At 45.8% G+C, this 26,836-nt stretch overlaps 1 protein-coding gene and 1 non-coding gene across 4 annotated transcripts in view; one reads left to right on the plus strand and one right to left on the minus strand.

Moving 5' to 3' along the window:
* The window catches only part of LOC123745890 (A disintegrin and metalloproteinase with thrombospondin motifs adt-2-like), a 135,455-nt gene that overhangs the window by 61,945 nt on the left and 46,674 nt on the right, over positions 1-26,836 (plus strand). For 2 of the 3 annotated variants that reach the window (XM_069317498.1, XM_069317499.1), the window contains exons 3-11: positions 1,582-1,648; positions 8,170-8,335; positions 8,676-8,850; positions 16,319-16,490; positions 17,221-17,434; positions 17,581-17,719; positions 18,493-18,754; positions 22,316-22,421; positions 24,735-24,869. In XM_069317498.1, the coding sequence (XP_069173599.1) occupies positions 1,582-1,648; positions 8,170-8,335; positions 8,676-8,850; positions 16,319-16,490; positions 17,221-17,434; positions 17,581-17,719; positions 18,493-18,754; positions 22,316-22,421; positions 24,735-24,869 (1,436 nt within the window). The remainder of the gene's footprint in view (positions 1-1,581; positions 1,649-8,169; positions 8,336-8,675; positions 8,851-16,318; positions 16,491-17,220; positions 17,435-17,580; positions 17,720-18,492; positions 18,755-22,315; positions 22,422-24,734; positions 24,870-26,836) is intronic. The other variant, XM_069317500.1, reaches the window with a different exon arrangement.
* TRNAR-ACG (transfer RNA arginine (anticodon ACG)) lies at positions 21,812-21,884 on the minus strand. The gene has a single exon. It is a non-coding gene; the product is annotated as a tRNA-Arg (tRNA).

Consider the following 26,836-nt stretch of genomic DNA (forward strand, 5'->3'; position numbering starts at 1 on the left):
TCTCTCTCTCTCTCTCTCTCTCTCTCTCTCTCTCTCTCTCTCTCTCTCTCTCTCTCTCTCTCTCTCTCTCTCTCTCCCCCCCCACCAGGAGACCTCTCTCTCTCTCTCTCTCTCTCTCTCTCTCTCTCTCTCTCTCTCTCTCTCTCTCTCTCTCTCTCTCTCCCTCTCTCCCCCCCACCACCAGGAGACCTCTCTCTCTCCCCCCCCCACCAGGAGACCTCTCTCTCTCCCCCCCCCACCAGGAGACCTCTCTCTCTCCCCCCCCCCACCTGGAGACCTCTCTCTCCCCCCCACCAGGAGACATCTCTCTCTCTCTCTCTCCCCCCCACCAGGAGACCTCTCTCTCTCCCCCCCCCACCAGGAGACCTCTCTCTCCCCCCCACCAGGAGACCTCTCTCTCCCCCCCACCAGGAGACATCTCTCTCTCTCTCTCTCCCCCCCACCAGGAGACCTCTCTCTCTCACCCCCCCCACCAGGAGACCTCTCTCTCTCCCCCCCCCACCAGGAGACCTCTCTCTCTCCCCCCCCCACCTGGAGACCTCTCTCTCCCCCCCCACCAGGAGACATCTCTCTCTCTCTCTCTCCCCCCCACCAGGAGACCTCTCTCTCTCCCCCCCCCCACCAGGAGACCTCTCTCTCCCCCCCCACCAGGAGACCTCTCTCTCCCCCCCACCAGGAGACCTCTCTCTCCCCCCACCAGGAGACCTCTCTCTCCCCCCACCAGGAGACCTCTCTCTCCCCCCACCAGGAGACCTCTCTCTCCCCCCACCAGGAGACCTCTCTCTCCCCCCACCAGGAGACCTCTCTCTCCCCCCACCAGGAGACCTCTCTCTCCCCCCACCAGGAGACCTCTCTCTCCCCCCACCAGGAGACCTCTCTCTCCCCCCACCAGGAGACCTCTCTCTCCCCCCACCAGGAGACCTCTCTCTCCCCCCACCAGGAAACCTCTCTCTCCCCCCACCAGGAGACCTCTCTCTCCCCCCACCAGGAGACCTCTCTCTCCCCCCACCAGGAGACCTCTCTCTCCCCCCACCAGGAGACATCTCTCTCCCCCCACCAGGAGACGTCTCTCTCCCACCACCAGGAGACCTCTCTCTCTCCCCCCCCACCAGGAGACCTCTCTCTCCCCCCCACCAGGAGACCTCTCTCTCCCCCCACCAGGAGACCTCTCTCTCCCCCCACCAGGAGACCTCTCTCTCCCCCCACCAGGAGACATCTCTTTCCCCCCACCAGGAGACCTCTCTCTCCCCCCCACCTGGAGACATCTCTCTCCCCCCACCAGGAGACCTCTCTCTCCCCCCACCAGGAGACATCTCTCTCCCCCCACCAGGAGACCTCTCTCTCCCCCCACCAGGAGACATCTCTCTCCCCCCACCAGGAGACCTCTCTCTCCCCCCACCAGGAGACATCTCTCTCCCCCCACCAGGAGACCTCTCTCTCCCCCCCACCAGGAGACCTCTCTCTCCCCCCCACCTGGAGACCTCTCTCTCCCCCCCACCTGGAGACCTCTCTCTCCCCCCACCAGGAGACATCTCTCGATAGAGACCAAGTTTACAACTTTTGTCTTCATATGTCCCACAGAGTGACGGTGCTGGCGGAGTGTTGACGACGGAGGAGCTGAGGAAGGTGTTCGGGGCCGCCAAGACAGGTAATATATAACACGCATTTGTTGGGAAGAGACGGGACTTGTCCTACAGGTGTGTGCTGGGAGAGACGGGACTTGTCCTACAGGTGTGTGCTGGGAGAGACGGGACTTGTCCTACAGGTGTGTGCTGGGAGAGACGGGACTTGTCCTACAGGTGTATGCTGGGAGTGACGGGACTTGTCCTACAGGTGTGTGCTGGGAGAGACAGGTGGATGTCCAACAGTTGTGTGCTCGGAGAAACAGGTGGATGACCAACAGGTGTGAGCTCACCTAATTGTACTTTCATAGGTTGAGCTCTGGCTCTTTGGTCCCGCCTCTCAGCCGTCAATCAACTGTTGTACAGGGTTCTGAGCCTACTGGGCTCTATCATATCTACATTTGAAACTGTGTATGGAGTCAGCCTCCACCACATCACTGCCTAGTGCATTCCACCTGTTAACTACTCTGACATTGAAAAATTTCTTTCTAACGTCCCTGTGGCTCATTTGGGTACTCGGCTTCCACCTGTGTCCCCTTGTTCGTGTACCACCAGTGTTAAATAGTCGGTTTTTATTTACCATGTAAATTCCTCTGAGTATTTTGTATGTTAAGAACATAAGAACATAAGAACAAAGGTAACTGCAGAAGGCCTATTGGCCCATACGAGGCAGCTCCTATTCTATAACCACCCAATCCCACTCATATACTTGTCCAACCCGTGCTTGAAACAATCGAGGGACCCCACCTCCACAATGTTACGCGGCAATTGGTTCCACAAATCAACAACCCTGTTACTGAACCAGTATTTACCCAAGTCTTTCCTAAATCTAAACTTATCCAATTTATATCCATTGTTACGTGTTCTGTCCTGTGTTGATACTTTTAATACCCTATTAATATCCCCCCGGTTATGTCCATTCATCCACTTGTAAACCTCTATCATGTCACCCCTAACTCTTCGCCTTTCCAGTGAATGCAACTTAAGCTTTGTTAATCTTTCTTCATATGAAAGATTTCTAATTTGGGGAATTAACTTAGTCATCCTACGCTGGACACGTTCAAGTGAATTTATATCCATTCTATAATATGGCGACCAAAACTGAACTGCATAATCTAAATGGGGCCTAACTAGAGCAAGATATAGCTTGAGAACCACACCAGGTGTCTTGTTACTAACGCTGCGATTAATAAATCCAAGTGTCCGATTTGCCTTATTACGAACATTTATGCATTGATCCTTTTGTTTTAAATTCTTACTAATCATAACTCCCAGATCCCTTTCGCAATCCGACTTCGCAATCACAACACCATCTAGCTCGTATCTTGTAACTCTATCATCATTACCTAACCTCAGAACTTTACATTTATCAGCATTAAACTGCATCTGCCAATCCTTTGACCATTTCAAAACCCTATCTAGATCAACTTGAAGTGATAGTGAGTCCTCCTCCGAATTAATTTCCCTACCGATTTTCGTATCATCGGCAAATTTGCAAATGTTGCTACTCAAACCTGAATCTAAATCATTTATATATATTATAAACAACAGAGGTCCCAGGACAGAGCCTTGAGGCACTCCACTTACAACATTTTCCCACTCTGACTTGATTCCATTTATACTAACTCTCTGTTTCCTTTGGTATAGCCATGCCCTAATCCAGCTTAATATAGCACCCCCAATACCATGAGACTCTATTTTTTTAATCAGTCTTTCATGTGGCACTGTATCAAAAGCTTTGCTAAAGTCAAGGTATACAACATCGCAATCCTTACCACTATCAACTGCCTCAACAATGCTAGAATAAAAAGATAACAAATTTGTTAAACATGAACGGCCATTTATAAAACCATGTTGCGACTCAATTATTAATTTATGTTTTTCAAGATGAAGACGAATTTTATTTGCTATTATAGATTCGAGTAACTTTCCCACAATAGACGTTAGGCTAATTGGTCGATAGTTAGACGCAAGTGATCTATCTCCTTTCTTAAAAACTGGTATCACATTAGCAACTTTCCAAAACTCTGGCACTCTGCCTGACTCTATTGATTTATTAAATATGGTTGACAGTGGGTCACAAAGCTCCTCTTTGCATTCTTTAAGCACCCTAGCAAACACTTCATCCGGCCCTGGGGATTTGTTTGGTTTGAGTTTTACTATTTGTTTAAGAACATCCTCCCTGGTAACTGCTAAACTCGTCAACCTGTCCTCGTCCCCACCCACATAGACTTGTTCGGCTGAAGGCATATTGTTAAGTTCCTCTTTAGTAAATACAGATACAAAATATTTATTAAAAATACTACTCATCTCTTCATCACTATCTGTTATTTGACCTGTCTCAGTTTTTAATGGACCTATCCTTTCCCTAGTCTTAGTACGATATAACTGAAAAAACCCTTTAGGATTTGTCTTTGCTTGCCCTGCTATGCGAACTTCATAGTTTCTTTTTGCTTTCCTTATCTCTTTTTTTAACATTTCTAACCAGTTGTACGAATTCCTGTTCTAAAGTGACCTCCCCATTTTTAATCCTTTTGTACCAAGCTCTCTTTTTACCTATAAGGTTCTTCAAATTCTTTGTTATCCACTTTGGGTCATTAGTATACGATCTATTCAATTTGTATGGTATACTACGTTCCTGTGCTTTGTTTAGAATATTCTTAAATAAGTTATTTATTGAATCCACATCGAAATCCCCATTTAAGTCACCTATCGCTGGGTTCATGTCTCGCTCCAAGACCGGCCCACACCCCATACCCAAGCCTTTCCAATCAATTTGACCCAAAAAATTTCTTAGGCTATTAAAATCAGCTTTTCGAAAATCTGGCACTTTAACAGAATTTTCTCCTACTGGTCTATTCCATTCTATGCTAAATCTGATTTCTTTGTGATCACTGCTCCCTAGCTCACTCCCTATTTCGATGTCATTAATTTGCGTTTCCCTGTTAGTTAACACTAAATCTAAAATATTATTTTCCCGTGTTGGTTCCTTAATGTGTTGCGTAAGAAAGCAATCGTCAATTAATTCTAGAAAATCTTCTGCTTCACTATTCCCTGTTTTGTTCAACCAGTTTATTCCGCTAAAATTAAAGTCACCCATGACATAAATACTGTTAGATCTAGATGCTCTAGATATTTCATCCCATAGATGCTTTGCTTCCATTCTGTCTAAATTTGGTGGCCTATATATTACTCCTATTATAATATTATTAGCTTTTTCGTTTAATTCAATCCAAATAGTTTCTGTGTGTGGCTCTGTTTTGATTCCCTCTTTGAGACTACATTTCAAATTATCCCTAACATATATGGCTACTCCACCTCCTCGTCTAATATATCTATCTGTGTGAAATAGTTTAAATCCATATATTTGATATTCAGCTAATAGTTCTCTATTTTCTACATTCATCCACGTTTCGGTAAGTGCAATAATATCTATTTTTTCTGTGCAGACAAGAGCATTTAATTCGTTAATTTTATTTCTTAGACTTCTACTGTTAGTGTAATATACCCTAAGTGAATTGTTATTTTGCGGACCTTCTCTTTCCCTGATCGTTTTGCCAATTCCTTTCTCCCACAAACACATACTTTTATTTCCTCCTTCCTCCAAATCAATTCCCATACCTCTATCTACTAACAGTTTAAACCCAAACAAACACCTCAAACCACTTCTAGCGAGTTCGCAACAGCAACAACCCCAGCTCTCGATAGATGCACCCCATCACGAGCATACATTTCATTTCTTCCATAGAAGTGTTCCCAGTTGTCTATGAAAGATATTGCATTTGATTTGCAATATCTTTCCAGCCGGCAATTGACACCAAGTGCCCTCGATATCCATTCATTTCCCACTCCCTTTCTTGGAAGAATGCCACATATGATCGGGATTCCTCCCTTGCTCCTAACTAACTCTATGGCTGTTTTATACCTCTGAATCAGTTCCTCACTCCTGACTCGACCAACATCATTTCCTCCCACGCTAATGCAAATAATGGGATTGTTCCCATTACCAGCTTGTTGTTATTATGTCTCTCCTAACTTTTCTCTTTTTCCAGCGAGGAGAGGGATAATTCACGTAGCCTGCGCCCGTAATTCCTAGCTCGTAGTTCTGTCTTGAGGCAAACCTTTGAACCATCTCAAACGTCGTCTCGTGCTTGACTAAGTATGGACTTCACGTTCGAGCCACATACTCCAGGATTGGTCTGACATGTGTAGTATACAAGGTTCTAAAGGATTCCTTACATAGATTTCCTTAGTTGTGATGTTATCCAGCCTCGCATACCCCGCTGATGATATCGTTTTGATTTGGGCTTCAAGGGACATGTTCGGTGTGACATCATCCCCCAGGTCCTTCTCTCTGTCCGTTTCTTGGAGAATTTCGTCTCCCATTTCGTACCTTGTGGGCAGAAAAGGTCTTTATCAGACCTCGACGGAAATTACATTAAGAATTACATATGTCCTGCACACCTTATATTACAGTAAGCTAGTTACAGAGAATGTTCTATTTCAAGAGCTATATATTTACAGTTAATCATAATACATTAATGGTAGGTCTTATCGCTAATACATAATTGTTTGAGCAATGGAGATATTACAGTCATAGGGTAGTTACTGTTTATTATTAGTCTTCACAATACACTACTTGTTTCTTAATCTCATATGTCGTTTATCTACTGGAAGCGAAATATGGATACAGTGCAAGGATTTCAGGTATTTTATCCTTAGTAATAAAATGTTTACCATTTCATACAACGTGAGTTTAGATTTATCTCTATATGGCTAAATTTTACTACAGTCCAAGATGTAGTGTTCGAGTGTGTGTCCCTGTCTTTGTCCATTCAATTTACTTTATTTAGATCCCTATGCAAGCCTAACTGCCAGAGATACCTGGATACCTGTAGGCAAGTCTTTTAAGAGTTGTGACAACATCTGTTAGTCTACTGACTTTGTTACTTGCCCCATACACATGTTTTACTTAACACATTTCATTGTGATGAACAATGGACCTGCTAGTTCCAGTTTTCACTGTTATACTTTCTTCAAATTCACTCAAGAGTTCTCGTCTAATGACACTTTTAAAAACCCTTGAACTATATGTTTAACACTTATCTAACCCTGTCCATGGAGGACAGAAGAAAATGTATATATGCTGGTTGGCATTGTAAATGTGTGGCCACGGCTGTGGTAGAAAAAAAAATAATAAAAAAAGGGACCTATTTGATAACTCAAGATTACGTTCAATACTGTCTTTATTTACTGCAGCCTTAGCAAGGGCGTCAACTTTGTCATGTTCCTGCAGGCCAATGTGAGAAGGAATCCACAACATTTTTATATTTACCCTCTTGCTAAGTATTCTTATTTATCTATGTCTGGCTTCGGAGACAAGCACGATATTACTTGATTGCAAACTGTTTATTGCTCGTAGTGAGGATAGGGAGTCGAAAATAATTAAGCTGTCTACTTCAGTGTTGTCAATAATTTAGAGTGCTACCAGTATTGCTACCAACTCAACTTTCATTGTGGATGTCCAGTTACTCACTCTTATATTCCTTTAAATTGTGCTGCCATCGGGCTAATGAGCAATAACAGCCCTCCTGCCCTCCCTGTAGCTGTATTGAGTGATCCGTCAGTGTATATATGACCTGAGGGATGTTATTTTTAGTTGGTATATCGTGAATGTGTTCTAGGATACTTTAGCAGCAAGCAGAGCTGCCATGCCTTAACCCGTGCTGGTGACGCTACCTTGAGGTGCTTCCGGGGCTTAGCGTCCCCGTGGCCCGGTCGTCGACCAGGCCTCCTACAGGCCTACCTACAGGCCTCCTACAGGCCTACCAGGCTACACAGTTCCTTCTCTCCAGATGAGTTGCAAGGCTTTTTCTCAAAAGCTTCTCCAGTGTATCTAACTTGCATGATAGAGCAAGAACGCCAGTGGTTCTGGACACTGGTGATGTGAAGTGTGATGTGCAACAGGTGTGTGTGTGCTCGGAGAGGTATGCTATTCAGGACAGGTATATTACAGGTGTCTTACAAATTATAGAGGACAGGTGTTACAGGTCAAGTCATACGGTATTTAAGTATCTGTAAGCCGGTTCTCTTTCTCTCTGTGTTTTTCTCTAAGTTTATTTCTCAGTCTCTTTAATCTGTTTTTCCTCTTTCCAAGTCTGTTTCTCAGCTCTTTAAGTCTCTCTCTCTCTCTCTCTTTCTCTCTCTCTCTCTCTCTCTCTCTCTCTCTCTCTCTCTCTCTCTCTCTCTCTCTCTCTCTCTCTCTCTCTCTCTCTCTCTCTCTCTCTCTCTCTCTCTAATCGGTTTGTCAACCTCAAGGTATGCTTCTCTCTAAGAGTATTTCAATATCTCTAAATCTGTTTCTTTGTGTCTGTTTCTTTAAGTCTGTCTCTCTTTTAGTATCTTTGTCTTTCTAAATTGTTTCTTTCGCTCTCTGTTTTCTCCCAAGTCTATTTCTGTCTTTCCCTAAGTCTATCATTCTCACAGAATCTCTTCATTAATAAGAGTGAAAATTTCACCCCATGTCCTTATACATTTTCATTTTCAGTGCCAAAGTACAGTGTATTTACACCGAGGGTTGTGGGCGTGTCTGAGGCTAAACGCCACGCCCGCGCCACCGCCCAGCACGTGGGCGTGGGGCAAGGCGACACCCAAGAAACTGCCCAGGACACATTCCTTCAGTTCAACGCTCTGGGGCGGTCTTTCAACTTCAGGTGAGGTCTTCAGGTGTTTAATAAGGTAATTGAAATATGTTGATTGCAATGACCACCACAGTAGGGAAAAGTAGGCCAGAAGCCTAACGTTTTCATTTTTCCGACTAAAGGCTCCAGCAAGGGGGGATGTTTTCATTTTTTCGTATCATCATTCCCTCCCTTTCATCATTTATAATTTTCCAAACGTGAAAAAATTTTCCATCTATTTTCCATCATTGCTCCTTTTTCATCTTTTCTTCGTTCTTTTGTTATTAATATAATTTGTATACAAAAATATGAGCAATGAAGAATATGACTTGCAAGATGAACCAGCCACAACATTTCTGTCACCCGTCAACAGATTACTGCCCAACAGCGATCTCATATCTCCTGATTTCGTGGTGATCGGTCGTCATGGAGACAAGGCGGACATCCAAGAAGTGGACATTGATCAACTGGACTGTTACTACCAGGGGGTCGACGAGTCCCAGGGTCTCTACAACACCTCTATCGCTGTGGAACTCTGCGGCCAAGTGGTGAGTCGCTGCTATCACAGCCCCGAGATATATATATATATATATATATATATATATATATATATATATTATATATATATATGCGAACAAGCCTGAATGGTCCCCAGGACAATATGCAACTGAAAACTCACACCCCAGAAGTGACTCGAACCCATACTCCCAGAAGCAACGCAACTGGTATGTACAAGACGCCTTAATCCACTTGACCATCACGACCGGACATAATGAGGTGATAGCCGAGGCTATTTGAACCACCCCACCGCCGGCACTCGGATAGTTATCTTGGGCATAGCATTTTACCAAATCACCTCATTCTTTGGGGCACACGTGAGGAACACAAATGCGAACAAGCCTGAATGGTCCCCAGGACAATATGCAACTGAAAACTCACACACCAGAAGTGACTCGAACCCATACTCCCAGAAGCAACGCAACTGGTATGTACAAGACGCCTTAATCCACTTGACCATCACGACCGGACATAATGAGGTGATAGCCGAGGCTATTTGAACCACCCCACCGCCGGCACTCGGATAGTTATCTTGGGCATAGCATTTTACCAATGCTATGCATTTTTACCGGCTATCACCTCATTATGTCCGGTCGTGATGGTCAAGTGGATTAAGGCGTCTTGTACATACCAGTTGCGTTGCTTCTGGGAGTATGGGTTCGAGTCACTTCTGGGGTGTGAGTTTTCAGTTGCATATTGTCCTGGGGACCATTCAGGCTTGTTCGCATTTGTGTTCCTCACGTGTGCCCCAAAGAATGAGGTGATTTGGTAAAATGCTATGCCCAAGATAACTATCCGAGTGCCGGCGGTGGGGTGGTTCAAATAGCCTCGGCTATCACCTCATTATGTCCGGTCGTGATGGTCAAGTGGATTAAGGCGTCTTGTACATACCAGTTGCGTTGCTTCTGGGAGTATGGGTTCGAGTCACTTCTGGGGTGTGAGTTTTCAGTTATATATATATATATATATATATATATATATATATATATATATATATATATATATATATATATATATATATATATATTATTAAATATGACCGAAAAAGTAAGATTAATAATTCTAACACGAATTTTCTCAATCTTTCGTGCATTACGCTTCACTGTTGGAGGTAAATCAAAAATCACTTCTCCAAAATTCATTTTTATTTCTAGTCTGACGCGACACGGGCGCGTTTCGTAAAACTTATTACATTTTCAAAGACTTCACAAATACACAACTGATTAGAACGTATCTCTGATTTTATATCTACATTTGAGTGAGGTGGGAAGGGTGATGTGGCATTAACACAAGACAGAACAATAGGGGATATTAATAGGGTATTAAAAGTATCAACACAAGACAGAACAGAAACAATGGGTATTGAATAGAAGTGTTTGTAGAAAGCCTATTGGTCCATATTTCTTGATGCTTCTATATTGGAGCGGAGTCTTGAGGTGGGTAGAATATAGTTGTGCAATAATTGGCTGTTGATTGCTGGTGTTGACTTCTTGATGTGTAGTGCCTCGCAAACGTCAAGCCGCCTGCTATCGCTGTATCTATCGATGATTTCTGTGTTGTTTACTAGGATTTCTCTGGCGATGGTTTGGTTATGGGAAGAGATTATATGTTCCTTAATGGAGCCCTGTTGCTTATGCATCGTTAAACGCCTAGAAAGAGATGTTGTTGTCTTGCCTATATACTGGGTTTTTTGGAGCTTACAGTCCCCAAGTGGGCATTTGAAGGCATAGACGACGTTAGTCTCTTTTAAAGCGTTCTGTTTTGTGTCTGGAGAGTTTCTCATGAGTAGGCTGGCCGTTTTTCTGGTTTTATAGTAAATCGTCAGTTGTATCCTCTGATTTTTGTCTGTAGGGATAACGTTTCTATTAACAATATCTTTCAGGACCCTTTCCTCCGTTTTATGAGCTGTGGAAAAGAAGTTCCTGTAAAATAGTCTAATAGGGGGTATAGGTGTTGTGTTAGTTGTCTCTTCGGAGGTTGCATGGCTTTTCACTTTCCTTCTTATGATGTCTTCGATGAAACCATTGGAGAAGCCGTTATTGACTAGGACCTGCCTTACCCTACAGAGTTCTTCGTCGACTTGCTTCCATTCTGAGCTGTGGCTGAGAGCACGGTCGACGTATGCGTTAACAACACTCCTCTTGTACCTGTCAGGGCAGTCGCTGTTGGCATTTAGGCACATTCCTATGTTTGTTTCCTTAGTGTAGACTGAAATGGCCCGGAAAGTAGAGTTGGAAATTCTGTTGGACGACATATTCGACCTCGAGACACAAAAGAAGGTCACTACCAAAGATACCTTACAAGCAGAACTTATTGCAGAAGGAGGAAAGAATCGAGGCAACTACAGAAGCACCATACTGTCCCCCGAGCTTAAAGCGGCAGCTAAAAGCCTTCGTGAGAACAAGGAGATAGTTGTCAGGAGAGGTGACAAGTCGCCAATATATGTCATTCTTAAAAAGACGAATATCTGGCGAAAATGAACATCATACTCTCTGACCAAACTAAGTTCCAAAGGGTAACGAAGGACACTACAGACGAATTAAAAGCAAAGGTCAACAAACTGATCGAAACTGTGAACGCCAAGAAATCCGGACTCCACCTGCCAAAGATCATTGGGGAATATAAACCTGGATATGCGTATGGAAATGTCAAGACGCACAAGCCTGGAAACCCACTTCGGCCAATCATTAGCCAGATACCCACACCCACGTACAGACTGGCGAAGCGACTCAACGGCCTGCTGACTCCTTATGTTCCTTGCGCCTTCAGCCTGAAGTCTCCAAAGGAATTTGTGGACTTACTGCGGGGCGCACGGGCCACAGGGATAAGAGCCTCGTTGGACGTAGAATCGCTGTTTACCAACGTACCTGTGGACGAGACAATCGGAATGATAGCCGACAGAGTGTATCGTGATCCAGCCTGTACTCCTCTTGACATGCCAGAAAGTATTCTGAGGAAACTACTCCAAGCTTGTACTAAAGAGGCACCCTTCTTGAGCCCGGATGGGCACATGTATAAGCAAGTAGATGGGGTCGCCATGGGTTCTCCCCTAGGTGTCCTGTTTGCAAACTTCTACATGGGTACCATCGAGCAAAAAGTCTTAGTCGACATGAACTTGAAACCGGCCATATACTGCAGGTATGTTGACGACATTTTTACACAGGTACCTGATGTCAGACATCTGCAGGAGCTGAAGGAGGCATTTGAGCAGAGTTCCGTGCTGCGTTTCACTTACGAGGCGGAAAAGGATGGGAAGCTGCCTTTTCTAGATGTAACAGTCATGGAAAAGGGCGGAGGTTTCCACACTGCAGTCTACACTAAGGAAACAAACATAGGAATGTGCCTAAATGCCAACAGCGACTGCCCTGACAGGTACAAGAGGAGTGTTGTTAACGCATACGTCGACCGTGCTCTCAGCCACAGCTCAGAATGGAAGCAAGTCGACGAAGAACTCTGTAGGGTAAGGCAGGTCCTAGTCAATAACGGCTTCTCCAATGGTTTCATCGAAGACATCATAAGAAGGAAAGTGAAAAGCCATGCAACCTCCGAAGAGACAACTAACACAACACCTATACCCCCTATTAGACTATTTTACAGGAACTTCTTTTCCACAGCTCATAAAACGGAGGAAAGGGTCCTGAAAGATATTGTTAATAGAAACGTTATCCCTACAGACAAAAATCAGAGGATACAACTGACGATTTACTATAAAACCAGAAAAACGGCCAGCCTACTCATGAGAAACTCTCCAGACACAAAACAGAACGCTTTAAAAGAGACTAACGTCGTCTATGCCTTCAAATGCCCACTTGGGGACTGTAAGCTCCAAAAAACCCAGTATATAGGCAAGACAACAACATCTCTTTCTAGGCGTTTAACGATGCATAAGCAACAGGGCTCCATTAAGGAACATATAATCTCTTCCCATAACCAAACCATCGCCAGAGAAATCCTAGTAAACAACACAGAAATCATCGATAGATACAGCGATAGCAGGCGGCTTGACGTTTGCGAGGCACTACACATCAAGAAGTCAACACCAGCAATCAACAGCCAATTATTGCACAACTATATTCTACCCACCTCAAGACTCCGCTCCAATATAGAAGCATCAAGAAATATGGACCAATAGGCTTTCTACAAACACTTCTATTCAATACCCATTGTTTCTGTTCTGTCTTGTGTTGATACTTTTAATACCCTATTAATATCCCCTATTGTTCTGTCTTGTGTTAATGCCACATCACCCTTCCCACCTCACTCAAATGTAGATATAAAATCAGAGAAACGCAAGTTCTAATCAGTTGTGTATTTGTGAAGTCTTTGAAAATGTAATAAGTTTTACGAAACGCGCCCGTGTCGCGTCAGACTAGAAATAAAAAATGAATTTTGGAGAAGTGATTTTTGATTTACCTCCAACAGTGAAGCGTAATATACGAAAGATTGAGAAAATTCGTGTTAGAATTATTAATCTTACTTTTTCGGTCATATTTAATAATATATATATATATATATATATATATATATATATATATATATATATATATATATATATATATATATATATATATAATATATATATTATATATATAGAGAGAGAGTTGTATGAACATATTTAACTACTGTCAGTTACAGGTTAATGCGATGAAGTTTTTCAAGATATAGTTTACCATTGTTAGGGCACAATATACACCAAGTGGTGTATGTAACCCACTTCTCAGTATACATTCACCAAGAGTTTACCGTTGGAGTGTGTTCAGGACCAAAGTATACACTCTGGGCGGCCAATAAGTTATTATGGTGGCATTATTCCGGCCCCGACCACGGCGGTCTCCGGGTTTGGAGTCCCTGTGTTTTCTTTCACCAACTTAGAGGTCAACTCCGGAACTCTCAATTCATGCCACGGCGCTGGAACCAATCGTATTGGCGTTTACCTTTCCATTGAAGACTTTCGGCGCCGTGGAGAGAGGGGACCTGCTGCTTGGGTAACAGTTTCTCCGTCTTATTTAGCGCCCTCTGATTATCCCGCACATTTGATGGTGCTACATAGCCTTCCCAGTTTGGTGCCTTCTTTTTGGTAATTGATTACTTACCTCTCCGTCTCACCCTACCCTGGCTTTGCGCCCTGGTGAGGCCACTCTAGACCAACAACCAGAGCGTAACACCATAGTCTCCTGAGACTGATGGCTGTCTACTAATAACCATTCAGCAGTTGATACCGTTGTGCATGGGCAATAGGCTTCCCGACTTCCCGAGCCTTGAATAGGCTTCAAGGTTCCAGAAAAAGAGAAGATAGGTCAGCACTGTAGAGAGATGCTAAACTGACTCCTGGAACATTATTTAATATTGTGAAGTTACAAAGCAAAAAAATATAAACGGTAATTCAATCAGCACAGAAATTGTTAAATAAACCTTTCCTCTTGATTAATACATTTAATTTTGACGTCAAAATCCCAGTGGACAATATATAATGTACTATAAGTCACAACTCGCAAACAACCATGTTTTCTATGCGAGAGGCTTCCGTTAGGTTAGGTTCGGGCAATTTAGTACATCATTTTTGTGGCGTTGTGACAACTCGAGAAGACGGGCTGGTTAAACGCCTGTGGACATGAACATGTTGAAACTAACGTACCAGCCATAAACACATCCCACACCTAAGTCATAACACACATTCCACCACACATTCCACCAACACATTCCACTTCTAAGGAAGAATGAAATGAGTAACGTTAGAACACTGGAAAGATTTACTGAACAAAAATTATACCACTTACGGGCTATTCATGCCCGTGCCACCTCTTGGCAGGCTTTATCTTTATCAATCAATCGAATAACGCTTAGCGGGCCAGGCAGAGGCTCGAACCTAACCTTCCTGGTCCCGTGTCTACGTCTCTTCTGAGCATAATTCCTCTGTCTTGGTTTCTCTTTATGATTTAGACCTTTTGGCACACCCTTGTGCGCGCGCGCGTGAGTGCAAAGTCACCGTGTTGTTACTCAAGAAGCAGCGCTTGCAGGATCGAACATCAGATCTTATCTCATGCCTTTTATGTTGTAGGCCTCCCAATACAGAGACTCCATACCTTCTTGCTTTTTAAGTGGCTGTGAATTGAGTTAACCTCAACTACCTTCTGATCAAACAAATTTATGTAAAAATAAGAGCTTTCTTATTTATATCCTTGTGATTCATTTGTTGTTGTTTAAGATTCGCTACCTGGAACAAAAAGTTCCAGGCAGCACGGGCTATGGTGAACCCGTAGTATGTATGTGATTCATTGTGTCGCTAGCTTCCCCCATGTCTTCTCATTCTTACATATCACATGAACATTTTCAAGTCCCCTCAAACTTTTGTCTTTTCTTTTGTAAATAAAATGCCCTCAGATATTCTTTATAATCCAATATACTCAGTTCTGGGACAAGTGGCGTAGTGGTAAGATGCTCGCCTGGCGTACCGGGAGCGCTTTGTCGTGGGTTCGTATCCTGGCCGGGGAGGATTTACTGGACGCAAATCCTTAACTGTAGCCTCTGTTTAACTCAACAGTAAAATGGGTACTTGGTTGTAACAACGATTCTTCGCGGCAGGGGATCGTATTCCAGGGACCATAGGATTAAGGACCTGCCCGAAACGCTACGCGTACTAGTGGCTGTACAAGAATGTAACAACTCTTGTATATATAAATAACAAAAAATGTTTAGTTGGAAGAAATTTTTCCCTTTTAGGCTTCGATGACCCGTTTCGTGTGCTTAGATTGCTCTCCTTATTCTCATCAATATACAATTTTCTGATTGAAATCTAGCAGCCTTATTTTTTATTTATATATAAGAGTTCTTACATTCTTCTAAATCCACCAGCACGCATAGTGTTTCGGGCAGGTCCTGAATCATAATTTTCCCCGGAATACGACCCGCCAAATCGTTTAACAACCAGGTATCCATTCACTGCTGGGTGAACAGAGGCGTACAGTTAAGGATTGGCGCCCAGTCAATCCTTCCCAACCAGGATACGAACCCAGGCCAAAACGACAGGCGAGTGCTTTACTACTGCACCACGGGGACCCATTACTCTAGATAATCCAAAGGTATTTTCAAGCGTCCTTAGTTTTTACTCGTTTCAACAGTTTTAAATCATATGCAAAAGTCGACATGTATGCTTCCACTCGCTCTGTTATCTGGCTTAGATGTGTACAGTGCCATGGTTCAAGGAGTGTACCAACTTACTGTGACTTGCTAGACAAGTATTGACTTTTCAGTGTTCATCCAATATAACAACTTTCCATGTAGCAGTTCGACGTCTCTTTCCCCAGCCAGAATAGGGTTTAACATATTTACATTTGAACTCGTGAGAATGAATGTGTGCGCACGTAACTACAGTATGGGAAAATCATTTTCATAAGTTGGTGCTTCTTCGGGGTTCATTTTCTCAGACGACTATTTCTGACCACGTTTTCTTTGGTGCAGCGGGGCGTCATAACCAGCCCAACGGCAGAGTATGTTATCGAACCCCTACCTGAAGACGTCAAGCGAAGGCGGCGTCGACGCCGCACAGTCACCCAGGGGCAGGAGGATCTCACATCCTACACTCACATCTTGTACAGGAAGGAGGACAACGCAGGATACACTGTGGAGGCCAGTAAGTATGCTTATACTAGTTAGTAGAAATAGCCTAAGCTACTCTATCGTTGTTGAGATGTATTTGATTGTCTATAAACGTTCTTGAACCTGTGCTAGTTAGTTTGTTGATGTTTTCATAGGGAGACGCAATTCTTTCTTGTTAACTCCATGATATTTTAATGGACTCAGGTTAAAAACTTAAGTGTTACATCGAAAATGAGAAACTTTAAAATATGAGTTTACTTTTTTAGATCAATGGATCAAATTATAGTAACCGCTGGCGTGTTAATTAGGTTCAGTAATGTTAAACAAAATTGAGTTTTAACAATTAAGAACCGCAAGGAAGTGTATTATTAACGTGCCTAAAGCATATAGCCATCCCTTGGTCCCTTTGTCATCACCTCCCCCTCTCTGTCTGCCTGGCTGTCTCTCTCTCTGTCTGCCTGGCTGTCTCTCTCTCTGTCTGCATATTTTTTTTCTGTCTTCTTTGTGTCTCTCATGATCCAACCCGTCCTCCGAATAGAACGTCGCATTTTGACGTATACTTTATCCAAGGTCAAAAATCTTGGAACTAGAAACTGTAAGCGGCTCGCGAAAGTGAGGTACTGTCCCGTTTTCTGTTTTGGGTCCTCTAGTAAGTCAGGATAAGGTCACTTTAGTACGACAGTTTCTTGACGTTGGGAATCCTTAGGAGGACGGGCTGCAAGATCATGTTCCCGGGGACTAATCAGCACATTTTGTGGGATCAGAGGCGTCTCGGGCCCGGAGGTCTTTCCTGCCGGCGTCGTCGTCGTCGGGGGAGGAGGAGGGGGAGCGGCTGCCGACGCCCCGGGCTTTACTGGGGTCGCGTTCGGAGCGGCGCAGCTACTACGACAGCTACGACCACGTCGTCGACTCAAGAATGCGGTCTGAGTGGGACACCGGAGGCGACGACAACTACGACGGGCGCTCCTACGGCGATGGGTGGGTGAGCGGGCGTGTCTGTTGCCTGATCCTATTTAGGGAATGAGACCTTCGTTTACGGTAACCGGCTTTCTGTATGATATTTGTGCAATAAAGCTCTTAAAGTGTGTGCTTGTGTGACGCTTGACATTGCATGTGTGTGACAGGAGGGAGCGTCGGGGCGAGGACCTGTACATCGAGACGGCGGTGTTCGTGGACAGGGACCTGTACCGTCACATGCAGGACAACTTCCCCACCAACACTGAAGACCAGGTCCTCCGGGTCGTCCTCGCCATGGTCAACGCGGTATGTTACACTAGCTTTTGTCACCCGTCCAACCACTTGGGGTGAACGGTAGAGTGACTGTCTCGCTTCATGCAGGTCGGCGTTCAATCCCCCGGCCGTCCAAGTGGTTGGGCATCATTCTTCCCCCCCCCCCTTTCATTCTTTAATTTAGACAAATTAAAAATACAACCTTTAACTTAGTTTGAGTGGTGATATATTTTGGTAAAACACTTTGTAGTAGTGGCATGATACGTGGCCCAGGATAGACCGAAATGTCGTCGTTTCCTGACTTTCTGATGTGTGGTTTGGTCACACATTTTAGGTTTGTGATTAGCCATGTGATTTAGGCTTTTGATTAGCCATGTGGTTTAGGTTTGTGATTAAGCATCACAACGCCAGTAATGGCTGCCAGGTGAGGCGCCTGCCACACCTATAAACGGCATCGTCTATAGACCCTTAGTGGACGGGAGACATCTCCCGTCCACGAGGCTCACCATAGTCCGTGCTTCTTGCCCCGCTCCTGTGCCAGGTAAGTTACGGGCTCACCATAGCCGTGCTACTTGGAACTTGTTCCGAGTAGCTTAATCTATAACATAGACCCTTAGTACACATCACCACCAAAGGTCACATTCACACCAAAACACTACCACTTACGGGCTATTCGTGCCCGTGCCTCCTCTTGCTGGCCTTAATAATAATACATTATAATAAATTACAATATTACGTAATAATAATTACAATAAGGTTATCTGTGTGTGTGTGTCTGATCCACTGCCCGCTCCTGGACCCCACAGGTGCAACTGCTCTACAACGACGACTCCCTCGGCCACGAGGTCAAGTTCGTGCTCAAGCGGCTGGAGATCCTGTACACGGACCCGCCCGGCCTCCGTCGACCCAACGACATCGACACCTTCCTCACCAACTTCTGCACGTGGCAGCGGCAGGAGAACCCGCCGGAGGACACCCACGCCCTCCACTGGGACCACGCCCTCATCCTGACGGGCCTTGACGTCTACACACTCACCTCCAGCGGCAAGCTCAACTCTCAGGTCGTGGGTAAGTCCCTTGGGGCTAGGGGAAGGGAAGGAGTAGCGTGTGTGTGTACTCACCTATTTTACTCCCCTATTTGTGCTTGCAGGATAGAGCTCTAGCTCTTGGACCCCGTTTTTCTAGCCGTTGGTTGTCTAATGCAATGACTCTTGACCTATTTCCCTTTCATTCCTGCTGTTAAAGTTATGAATGGAGTTAGCCTCTACAACCTGCTCCTTTAGGTCATTCCATTCACTCACTAACCTTATGCTAAAATAAAATCTTTCTAACATCTCTATGACACATGTGAGTCTCAAGCTTCCATCCGTGCCCCCTTGTTCTGTTGTTATTCATTGTAAACATTTCCCCTGTTTACACCGTGTCAACCCCTGTAAGTATTTTATACATCTGTATCATGTCCTCTCTCCCTCCTCCTTTCTAACGTCGTCAGGTTTAGTTCCTTCAGTCTGTCTTCGTGCCTCATCCCTCGCAGCTCTGGGACGAGTCTCGTTGCAAACTTCTGCACCTTTTCAGAGCTTCCTTATGTGTTTTTTTTTTTAAGATGGGGCTCCAGGATGGGGCGGCATACTCTAAGACTGGCCTCACATAGGTGGTATACAGTGATCTAAAAGCCTTCTTATTCAAGTTTCTGAAGGATGTTCTGACTTTTGCCAGGGTAGAGTATGCGGCTGACGTTATTCTATTTATATGAGCCGCTGGAGTTAGGTTTGGTGTTATGTCCACTCCCAGGTCTCTTTCTCTAGTCGTTATAGGGAGGTAGTTTTCCTTCATCGTATATTGGACTTTGTCTCCTGGCTCCTATCCCCATTTCCATCACCTTACACTTGCTAGTGTTGAACTCTAGCAGCCATTTCTCAGACCTGCTCTGCAACCTGTTCAAGTCGTTCTGGAGAATCTTGCAATCCTCATCTGTCTCATTAGTTTTGCATCATCTGCAAACATTGACATAAAAGACTCAACTCCTGCAGTCAAGTCATTTACATAACTGAGGAATAGTATGGGACCCATACTATTAGCCATACTACCATACCATATAGACCCATAGGAGCCGGTCGGCCGAGCGGACAGCACACTGGACTTGTGATCCTGTGGTCCTGGGTTCGATCCCAGGCGCCGGCGAGAAACAATGGGCAGAGTTTCTTTCATCCTATGCCCCTGTTACCTAGCAGTAAATAGGTACCTGGGTGTTAGCTAGCTGTCACGGGCTGCTTCCTGGGGGTGGAGGCCTGGTCGAGGACCCGGCCGCGGGGACACTAAAAAAAAGCCCCGAAATCATCTCAAGATATAACCTCAAGATAACCTGACCCAGCACCGATCCTTGAGGCACCCCGCTTGTTACTCTACGCCAGTCCCACTCCTCGCCCCTCACCGTCACTCTCTGACACCTGTCTGTTAGGTAATTCCTTACCCAAGACAGTGCGTCTCCGTCTACTCCCGCCTGCCTCTCAAGTTTGTATAGTAGCCTTCTGGGTAGTACTGTATCAAAGGCTTTTTGACAGTCCAGAATTATGCAATCTGCCCATCCTTCTCTGTCTTGCCTTGTTTTCGTTACCTTATCATAAAACTAAGAGGTTTGTCAGACATGATTTCCCTTCTCTAAAGCCATGTTGTTGTTTACTTACAAATCCAATTCTTTCTTGGGGTGCAACTAGTCTTAACCTTATAATTCTTTTAAGTACTTTACTGGGGCTGCTTGTGAGCGACACTGGTCTGTTGTTAAGTGGCTCTTCCCTATATCCTTTCTTGTAGATTGGCACCACATTTGCCTTATTTCAGCAGCTGGACATTTTCCCCTGTGTAAGTGACTCGTTAAATATTAGTGCTAGAGGTATGCTGAGGACCTGTGCTGCTTCTTTTAACAGCCATGGTGATAGTCTTTCCCAGTAGCTGTAGTTACATCCAGTGATGCTAGTTGTATTCTTGCTTCCTCTGCGGTTACCTCTATATTTAGTAATTTCTCATCCTCGTCTAGCTCCGGGAGCTGTTCAGGCTCAGCAGTGAACACTCCAAGGAAGCTGGCATTGAGCTCCTAACAAAGTTATTTATAATTTTCTGTATACTGGCCTCCCCCATTTTCGTAACCTGATCACTTGGTTATTCACTGTCATTGTCCTTCACACCTATTCGGTGTGTGTGTGTGTGTGTGTGTGTGTGTGTGTGTGTGTGTGTGTGTGTGTGTGTGTGTGTGTGTGTGTGTGTGTGTGTGTGTGTACTCACCTAGTTGTGCTTGCGGGGGATGGGCTTTGGCTCTTTGGTCCGGCCTCTCAACTGTCAATCAACTGGTGTACAGGTTCCTGAGCCTACTGGGCTCTATCATATCTACATTTGAAACTGTGTATGGAGTCAGCCTCCACCACATCACTACTTAATGCATTCCATTTGTTAACTACTCTGACACTGAAGAAATTCTTTCTAACGTCTCTGTGGCTCATTTGGGTACTAAGTTTCCACCTGTGTCCCCTTGTTCGTGTCCCACCCGTGCTGAAGAGTTTTCTTTATCCACTCTGTCAATTCCCCTAAGAATTTTGTAGGTGGTTATCATGTCTCCTCTAACTCTTCTGTTTTCCAGGGTTGTGAGGTTCAGTTCTCTTAACCTTTCCTCGTAGCTCATACCTCTCAGTTCCGGGACGAGTCTGGTGGCATACCTCTGAATCTTCTCTGACTTTGTCTTGTGTTTAACTAGGTATGGACTCCAGGCTGGAGCTGCATATTCCAGGAGTGGTCTGACATAAGTGGTATACAGGGTCCTGAACGATTCCTTACACAAGTTTCTAAAGGCAGTTCTTATATTAGCCACTCTAGCATATGCCGCTGATGATATCCTTTTAATGTGGGTATCGAGGGGACAGGTTCGGTGTGATATCAACCCCCAGATCTTTCTATTTGAGAGAAAGGTTAGGTTAGACTGGCTGGCCTGGCCTCTGTGTGTGCGTGTGTGTACTTATCTATTTGTGCCTGCAGGACCGAGCATTGACTCTTGGATCCCGCCAAAATGTGTGTGTGTGTGTGTGTGTGTGTGTGTGTGTGTGTGTGTGTGTGTGTGTGTTCCTGAAAATATACTTGCGACCTTGCCAGGATTCGAACCTGGAATCTTCTGATCCGTAGTCAGACGCGTTATCCGTTGCGCCACAAGGCCATTAAATTGTGTGTGTGTGTGTGTGTGTGTGAGGGTACTAACCTATCAGTGACTACCGGAGTGAGGTGTTGGTCTCCACGCCCCGCCTACTACCAGCCTTGTTTATATCTGTTGCAATTTATAATTCCCTTGACACTCCAGTTCTGTGTCGTATTCGCTGTTGTAGTTGTAGACACGAGCATTATTTCTGAACTGTCCTTTCGACTCGTTTTCCTTTACATTTCCAACAATGTTCTCTTGCCTGTTTTCCCTGTTTATGAAGGCTGGCCTGGTCCATCTTGTGCTGTCTCTTCAGCATCTTATGTGTATATGTGATTCACAACACCAGTAACCTCCTATTATATAATTGTCAACATAATGCTAAATCCACCTTGCTTACATGTTTATGGTTCCCGTGGTTCCTTCTCTCTGGTGTTGTGTGAATCGTGGAGGTCTGGCGCCGGTGGCCGGCATGTGCACCCGCTCCAGCTCCTGCACCGTCAACGAGGGCCGCCACTTCGAGTCCGTCTACGTCATGGCTCACGAGATTGGCCACAAGTGAGTAGGACTCGTCAGGCAGTGGGAACACCGGTTGGGTGTCTGACTGGAAGCTTAGGAGAGGGTGGTGGGCGTGGGTGTATGGCTGGAACCTTAGGAGAGGGTAGTGGGCGTGGGTGTATGGCTGGAACCTTAGGAGAGGGTAGTGGGCGTGGGTGTATGGCTGGTAGCTTAGGAGAGGGTGGTGGGCGTGGGTGTATGGCTGGAACCTTAGGAGAGGGTAGTGGGCGTGGGTGTATGGCTGGAACCTTAGGAGAGGGTAGTGGGCGTGGGTGTATGGCTGGAACCTTAGGAGAGGGTAGTGGGCGTGGGTGTATGGCTGGAACCTTAGGAGAGGGTAGTGGGCGTGGGTGTATGGCTGGAACCTTAGGAGAGGGTAGTGGGCGTGGGTGTATGGCTGGAACCTTAGGAGAGGGTGGTGGGCGTGGGTGTATGGCTGGAACCTTAGGAGAGGGTGGTGGGCGTGGGTGTATGGCTGGAACCTTAGGAGAGGGTAGTGGGCGTGGGTGTATGGCTGGAACCTTAGGAGAGGGTGGTGGGCGTGGGTGTCTGGAAGGTTAGGAGAGCTTGAGAGGGTGGTGGTAAGCGACCGAGAGTTTCTGGCTAGACTGCTTGGAATAATTGGAGCTTGGAAGTGGACCGGGTAAGATAGAGGGAGGGACGAAGATGCTGGTGGATAGAAGAAAGGAGAGGGAGAGAATAGGGGGAAGGGAGAAAGAGAGAGGGCGTGGAGGCACCTCACTCTCTAGTACCGGAAGTGTTCGATTCATTCCCAGTGTGTACATATTTTTGCTTGTCCCATTCCGGAAGGCAGTTAGTGTAATGGACCTCTTATGACTTTATGATGTCAGTTTGTTGTGGGACTGAAGCGGAAGAGTTGTTTTACTAGTCCACAGAAAACGAAGGTAGGGTTAAGTAATTATCAGGATAAAGCACTAAACCATTACGACTAGCACTTGCAAGGACAAGAATTTAGGAGAGTGACGGAGGAAAGAAATAGTTCCCAACTACTTGGACGGTCGGGAATTGAACCCTGACCTGCAAGAAGTGAGACCGTCCCTCTACCGTTCAGCCCAAGTGGCTGGGCATACAGAAAACGTATATCAATAATAATTATTATAATGATAACAGTAATAGTAGGAGTTGCAGGCATCCATCAGTCTCAGGAGACTAGGGAGTTGCACTCTGGTGTCGGCCTAATAACTAGCCGTTGCACTCTGGTGTCGGCCTAATAACTGGCCGTTGCACTCTGGTGTCGGCCTAATAACTGGCCGTTGCACTCTGGTGTCGGCCTAATAACTGGCCGTTGCACTCTGGTGTCGGCCTAATAACTGGCCGTTGCACTCTGGTGTCGGCCTAATAACTAGCCGTTGCACTCTGGTGTCGGCCTAATAACTAGCCGTTGCACTCTGGTGTCGGCCTAATAACTGGCCGTTGCACTCTGGTGTCGGCCTAATAACTGGCCGTTGCACTCTGGTGTCGGCCTAATAACTGGCCGTTGCACTCTGGTGTCGGCCTAATAACTAGCCGTTGCACTCTGGTGTCGGCCTAATAACTAGCCGTTGCACTCTGGTGTCGGCCTAATAACTGGCCGTTGCACTCTGGTGTCGGCCTAATAACTAGCCGTTGCACTCTGGTGTCGGCCTAATAACTAGCCGTTGCACTCTGGTGTCGGCCTAATAACTGGCCGTTGCACTCTGGTGTCGGCCTAATAACTAGCCGTTGCACTCTGGTGTCGGCCTAATAACTAGCCGTTGCACTCTGGTGTCGGCCTAATAACTGGCCGTTGCACTCTGGTGTCGGCCTAATAACTAGCCGTTGCACTCTGGTGTCGGCCTAATAACTAGCCGTTGCACTCTGGTGTCGGCCTAATAACTGGCCGTTGCACTCTGGTGTCGGCCTAATAACTGGCCGTTGCACTCTGGTGTCGGCCTAATAACTGGCCGTTGCACTCTGGTGTCGGCCTAATAACTGGCCGTTGCACTCTGGTGTCGGCCTAATAACTGGCCGTTGCACTCTGGTGTCGGCCTAATAACTGGCCGTTGCACTCTGGTGTCGGCCTAATAACTGGCCGTTGCACTCTGGTGTCGGCCTAATAACTGGCCGTTGCACTCTGGTGTCGGCCTAATAACTGGCCGTTGCACTCTGGTGTCGGCCTAATAACTGGCCGTTGCACTCTGGTGTCGGCCTAATAACTGGCCGTTGCACTCTGGTGTCGGCCTAATAACTGGCCGTTGCACTCTGGTGTCGGTTTGGTAATAACACCAAATATAAACAAAGACTTATAACAAGACTTTCCCCCGTGACCGCCAGCCTGGGGATGCGCCACGACGGGCTACAGGCCGGCAACAACTGCGACCCCGGCAGGTACCTCATGTCCCCCACGCTGGGGTCAGGCAAGATCACCTGGTCCCCTTGCTCCAGGAGGTACCTCGACCACTTCCTCAGGTGAGTCCCTCAGCTCCTCGATCACTTTCTTAGGTGAGTCCCTCAGCTCCTCGACCACTTTCTCAGGTGAGTCCCTCAGCTCCTCGACCACTTTCTCAGGTGAGTCCCTCAGCTCCTCGACCACTTCCTCAGGTGAGTCCCTCAGCTCCTCGACCACTTTCTCAGGTGAGTCCCTCAGCTCCTCGACCACTTTCTCAGGTGAGTCCCTCAGCTCCTCGACCACTTTCTCAGGTGAGTCCCTCAGCTCCTCGACCACTTTCTCAGGTGAGTCCCTCAGCTCCTCGACCACTTCCTCAGGTGAGTCCCTCAGCTCCTCGACCACTTCCTCAGGTGAGTCCCTCAGCTCCTCGACCACTTCCTCAGGTGAGTCCCTCAGCTCCTCGACCACTTCCTCAGGTGAGTCCCTCAGCTCCTCGACCACTTCCTCAGGTGAGTCACTAGGCCAGGATTCAAGAACCATTTACGTATCTATTTACGAACCTGCGTTTCTTTCCTCAGTCGTTGACGGCTTCGTTTGCGATCGTAAACTGGATCGTACTCCAGTTTACGATCTCCGGAGTACCAGGAGGTTGCAGACGAGGAGTCACAATAACGTGGCTGAAGTATGTTGACCAGACCACACACTAGAAGGTGAAGGGACGACGACGTTTCGGTCCGTCCTGGACCATTCTCAAGTCGATTGTGTCCAGTTCAGGAGAATGGTCCAGGACGGACCGAAACGTCGTCGTCCCTTCACCTGCTAGTGTGTGGTCTGGTCAATACCAGGAGGTTGTTTATAACAACAATAACATTTGACCGGGGAAGTTCCTGTGCTCGTAAACTGTTTAATATATGTAAACAAAGCCGCTGATGATGGAGAAATGATGTACAGGTTTGTAAAGGACTTGCGTGTCTGCTTGGTGAATCCGGTCCCTGGCGCCTGCTCCAGCATTTACGGATAAAAGTCATTTCGTACATAAGACGGAATTATTTTTGGTGTAAAAGACTATCCAGCATTTCCTTATCTAACCTGACCTATCCTTATCGAACTTTAACTTACCTAGCCTAACCTTATTTCACCCTAGCTAACCTAGCCTAACCTTATTTAACCCTAGCTAACCTGACCTAATCTTATGTGACCTAGCCATATCTAACCTGATCTGACCTTACCTAACCTGACCAAACCTTTTCTAACCTAACCTTATCCAACCTAACCATTTCTAACCTGACCTAACGCTGTCTAACCTGAACTAACCCTATCTAACCTGACCTAGCCTTATCCAACCATATCTAACCTGACCTAATCTAACCAAAACATATCTAATCAGATATAACCTTATCTAATCTAACCATGTGCAACCTAGCTATACCTAACCATATCTAAACTGGCCTAACCATATCTAATCTGACATGGCCTAACCTGACCTCACCATATGTAAGCTGACCTGACATAATCTAATGGCCTAACCTAACCTAGCCAAATCTAACCCAACCTTACCTAACGGCTTTATATGCACGGATAACAATTTGAAAAATGAGCTGTGTGTGTGGGGAACGCCCGCGCACAGGCGTGCCAACGGAATGTACTCCGTTGGCACGCCTGTGTGTTTACCATTGTGACGTCATTAGCAAAGTTGGCAAGCATGTTTCTCTCTCTCCTCGTAACGACACTGTCAATACTGTATTGAAAGGTAAAAAAGAATCCTATTCATACACCAGTGTCATGCAATTTGCTGAAATAGCCTAATGTGCCTCAGTTTTGCTGACAATGGTGGTGTCATTAGTACAGTTACGGCGCCGAGGTTGGTACACCTGTTTGTTAGCGCATTTGACTCGTCAGTCAATCCGTTCTCCTAATAGAACGTTGGTCCGGGGCGCATCCGATCCCACGATCGTCGTCGCCCCTAAATCAACACAACAACGTTGTATTTTGACGTATATTCTACATAAGGCCAAAAATTGTCGTACTAGAAAATGATAGCGGCTGA

The sequence above is a fragment of the Procambarus clarkii genome, chromosome 88 (assembly GCF_040958095.1).
Source record: "Procambarus clarkii isolate CNS0578487 chromosome 88, FALCON_Pclarkii_2.0, whole genome shotgun sequence".
Lineage (NCBI taxonomy): Eukaryota > Metazoa > Arthropoda > Malacostraca > Decapoda > Cambaridae > Procambarus > Procambarus clarkii.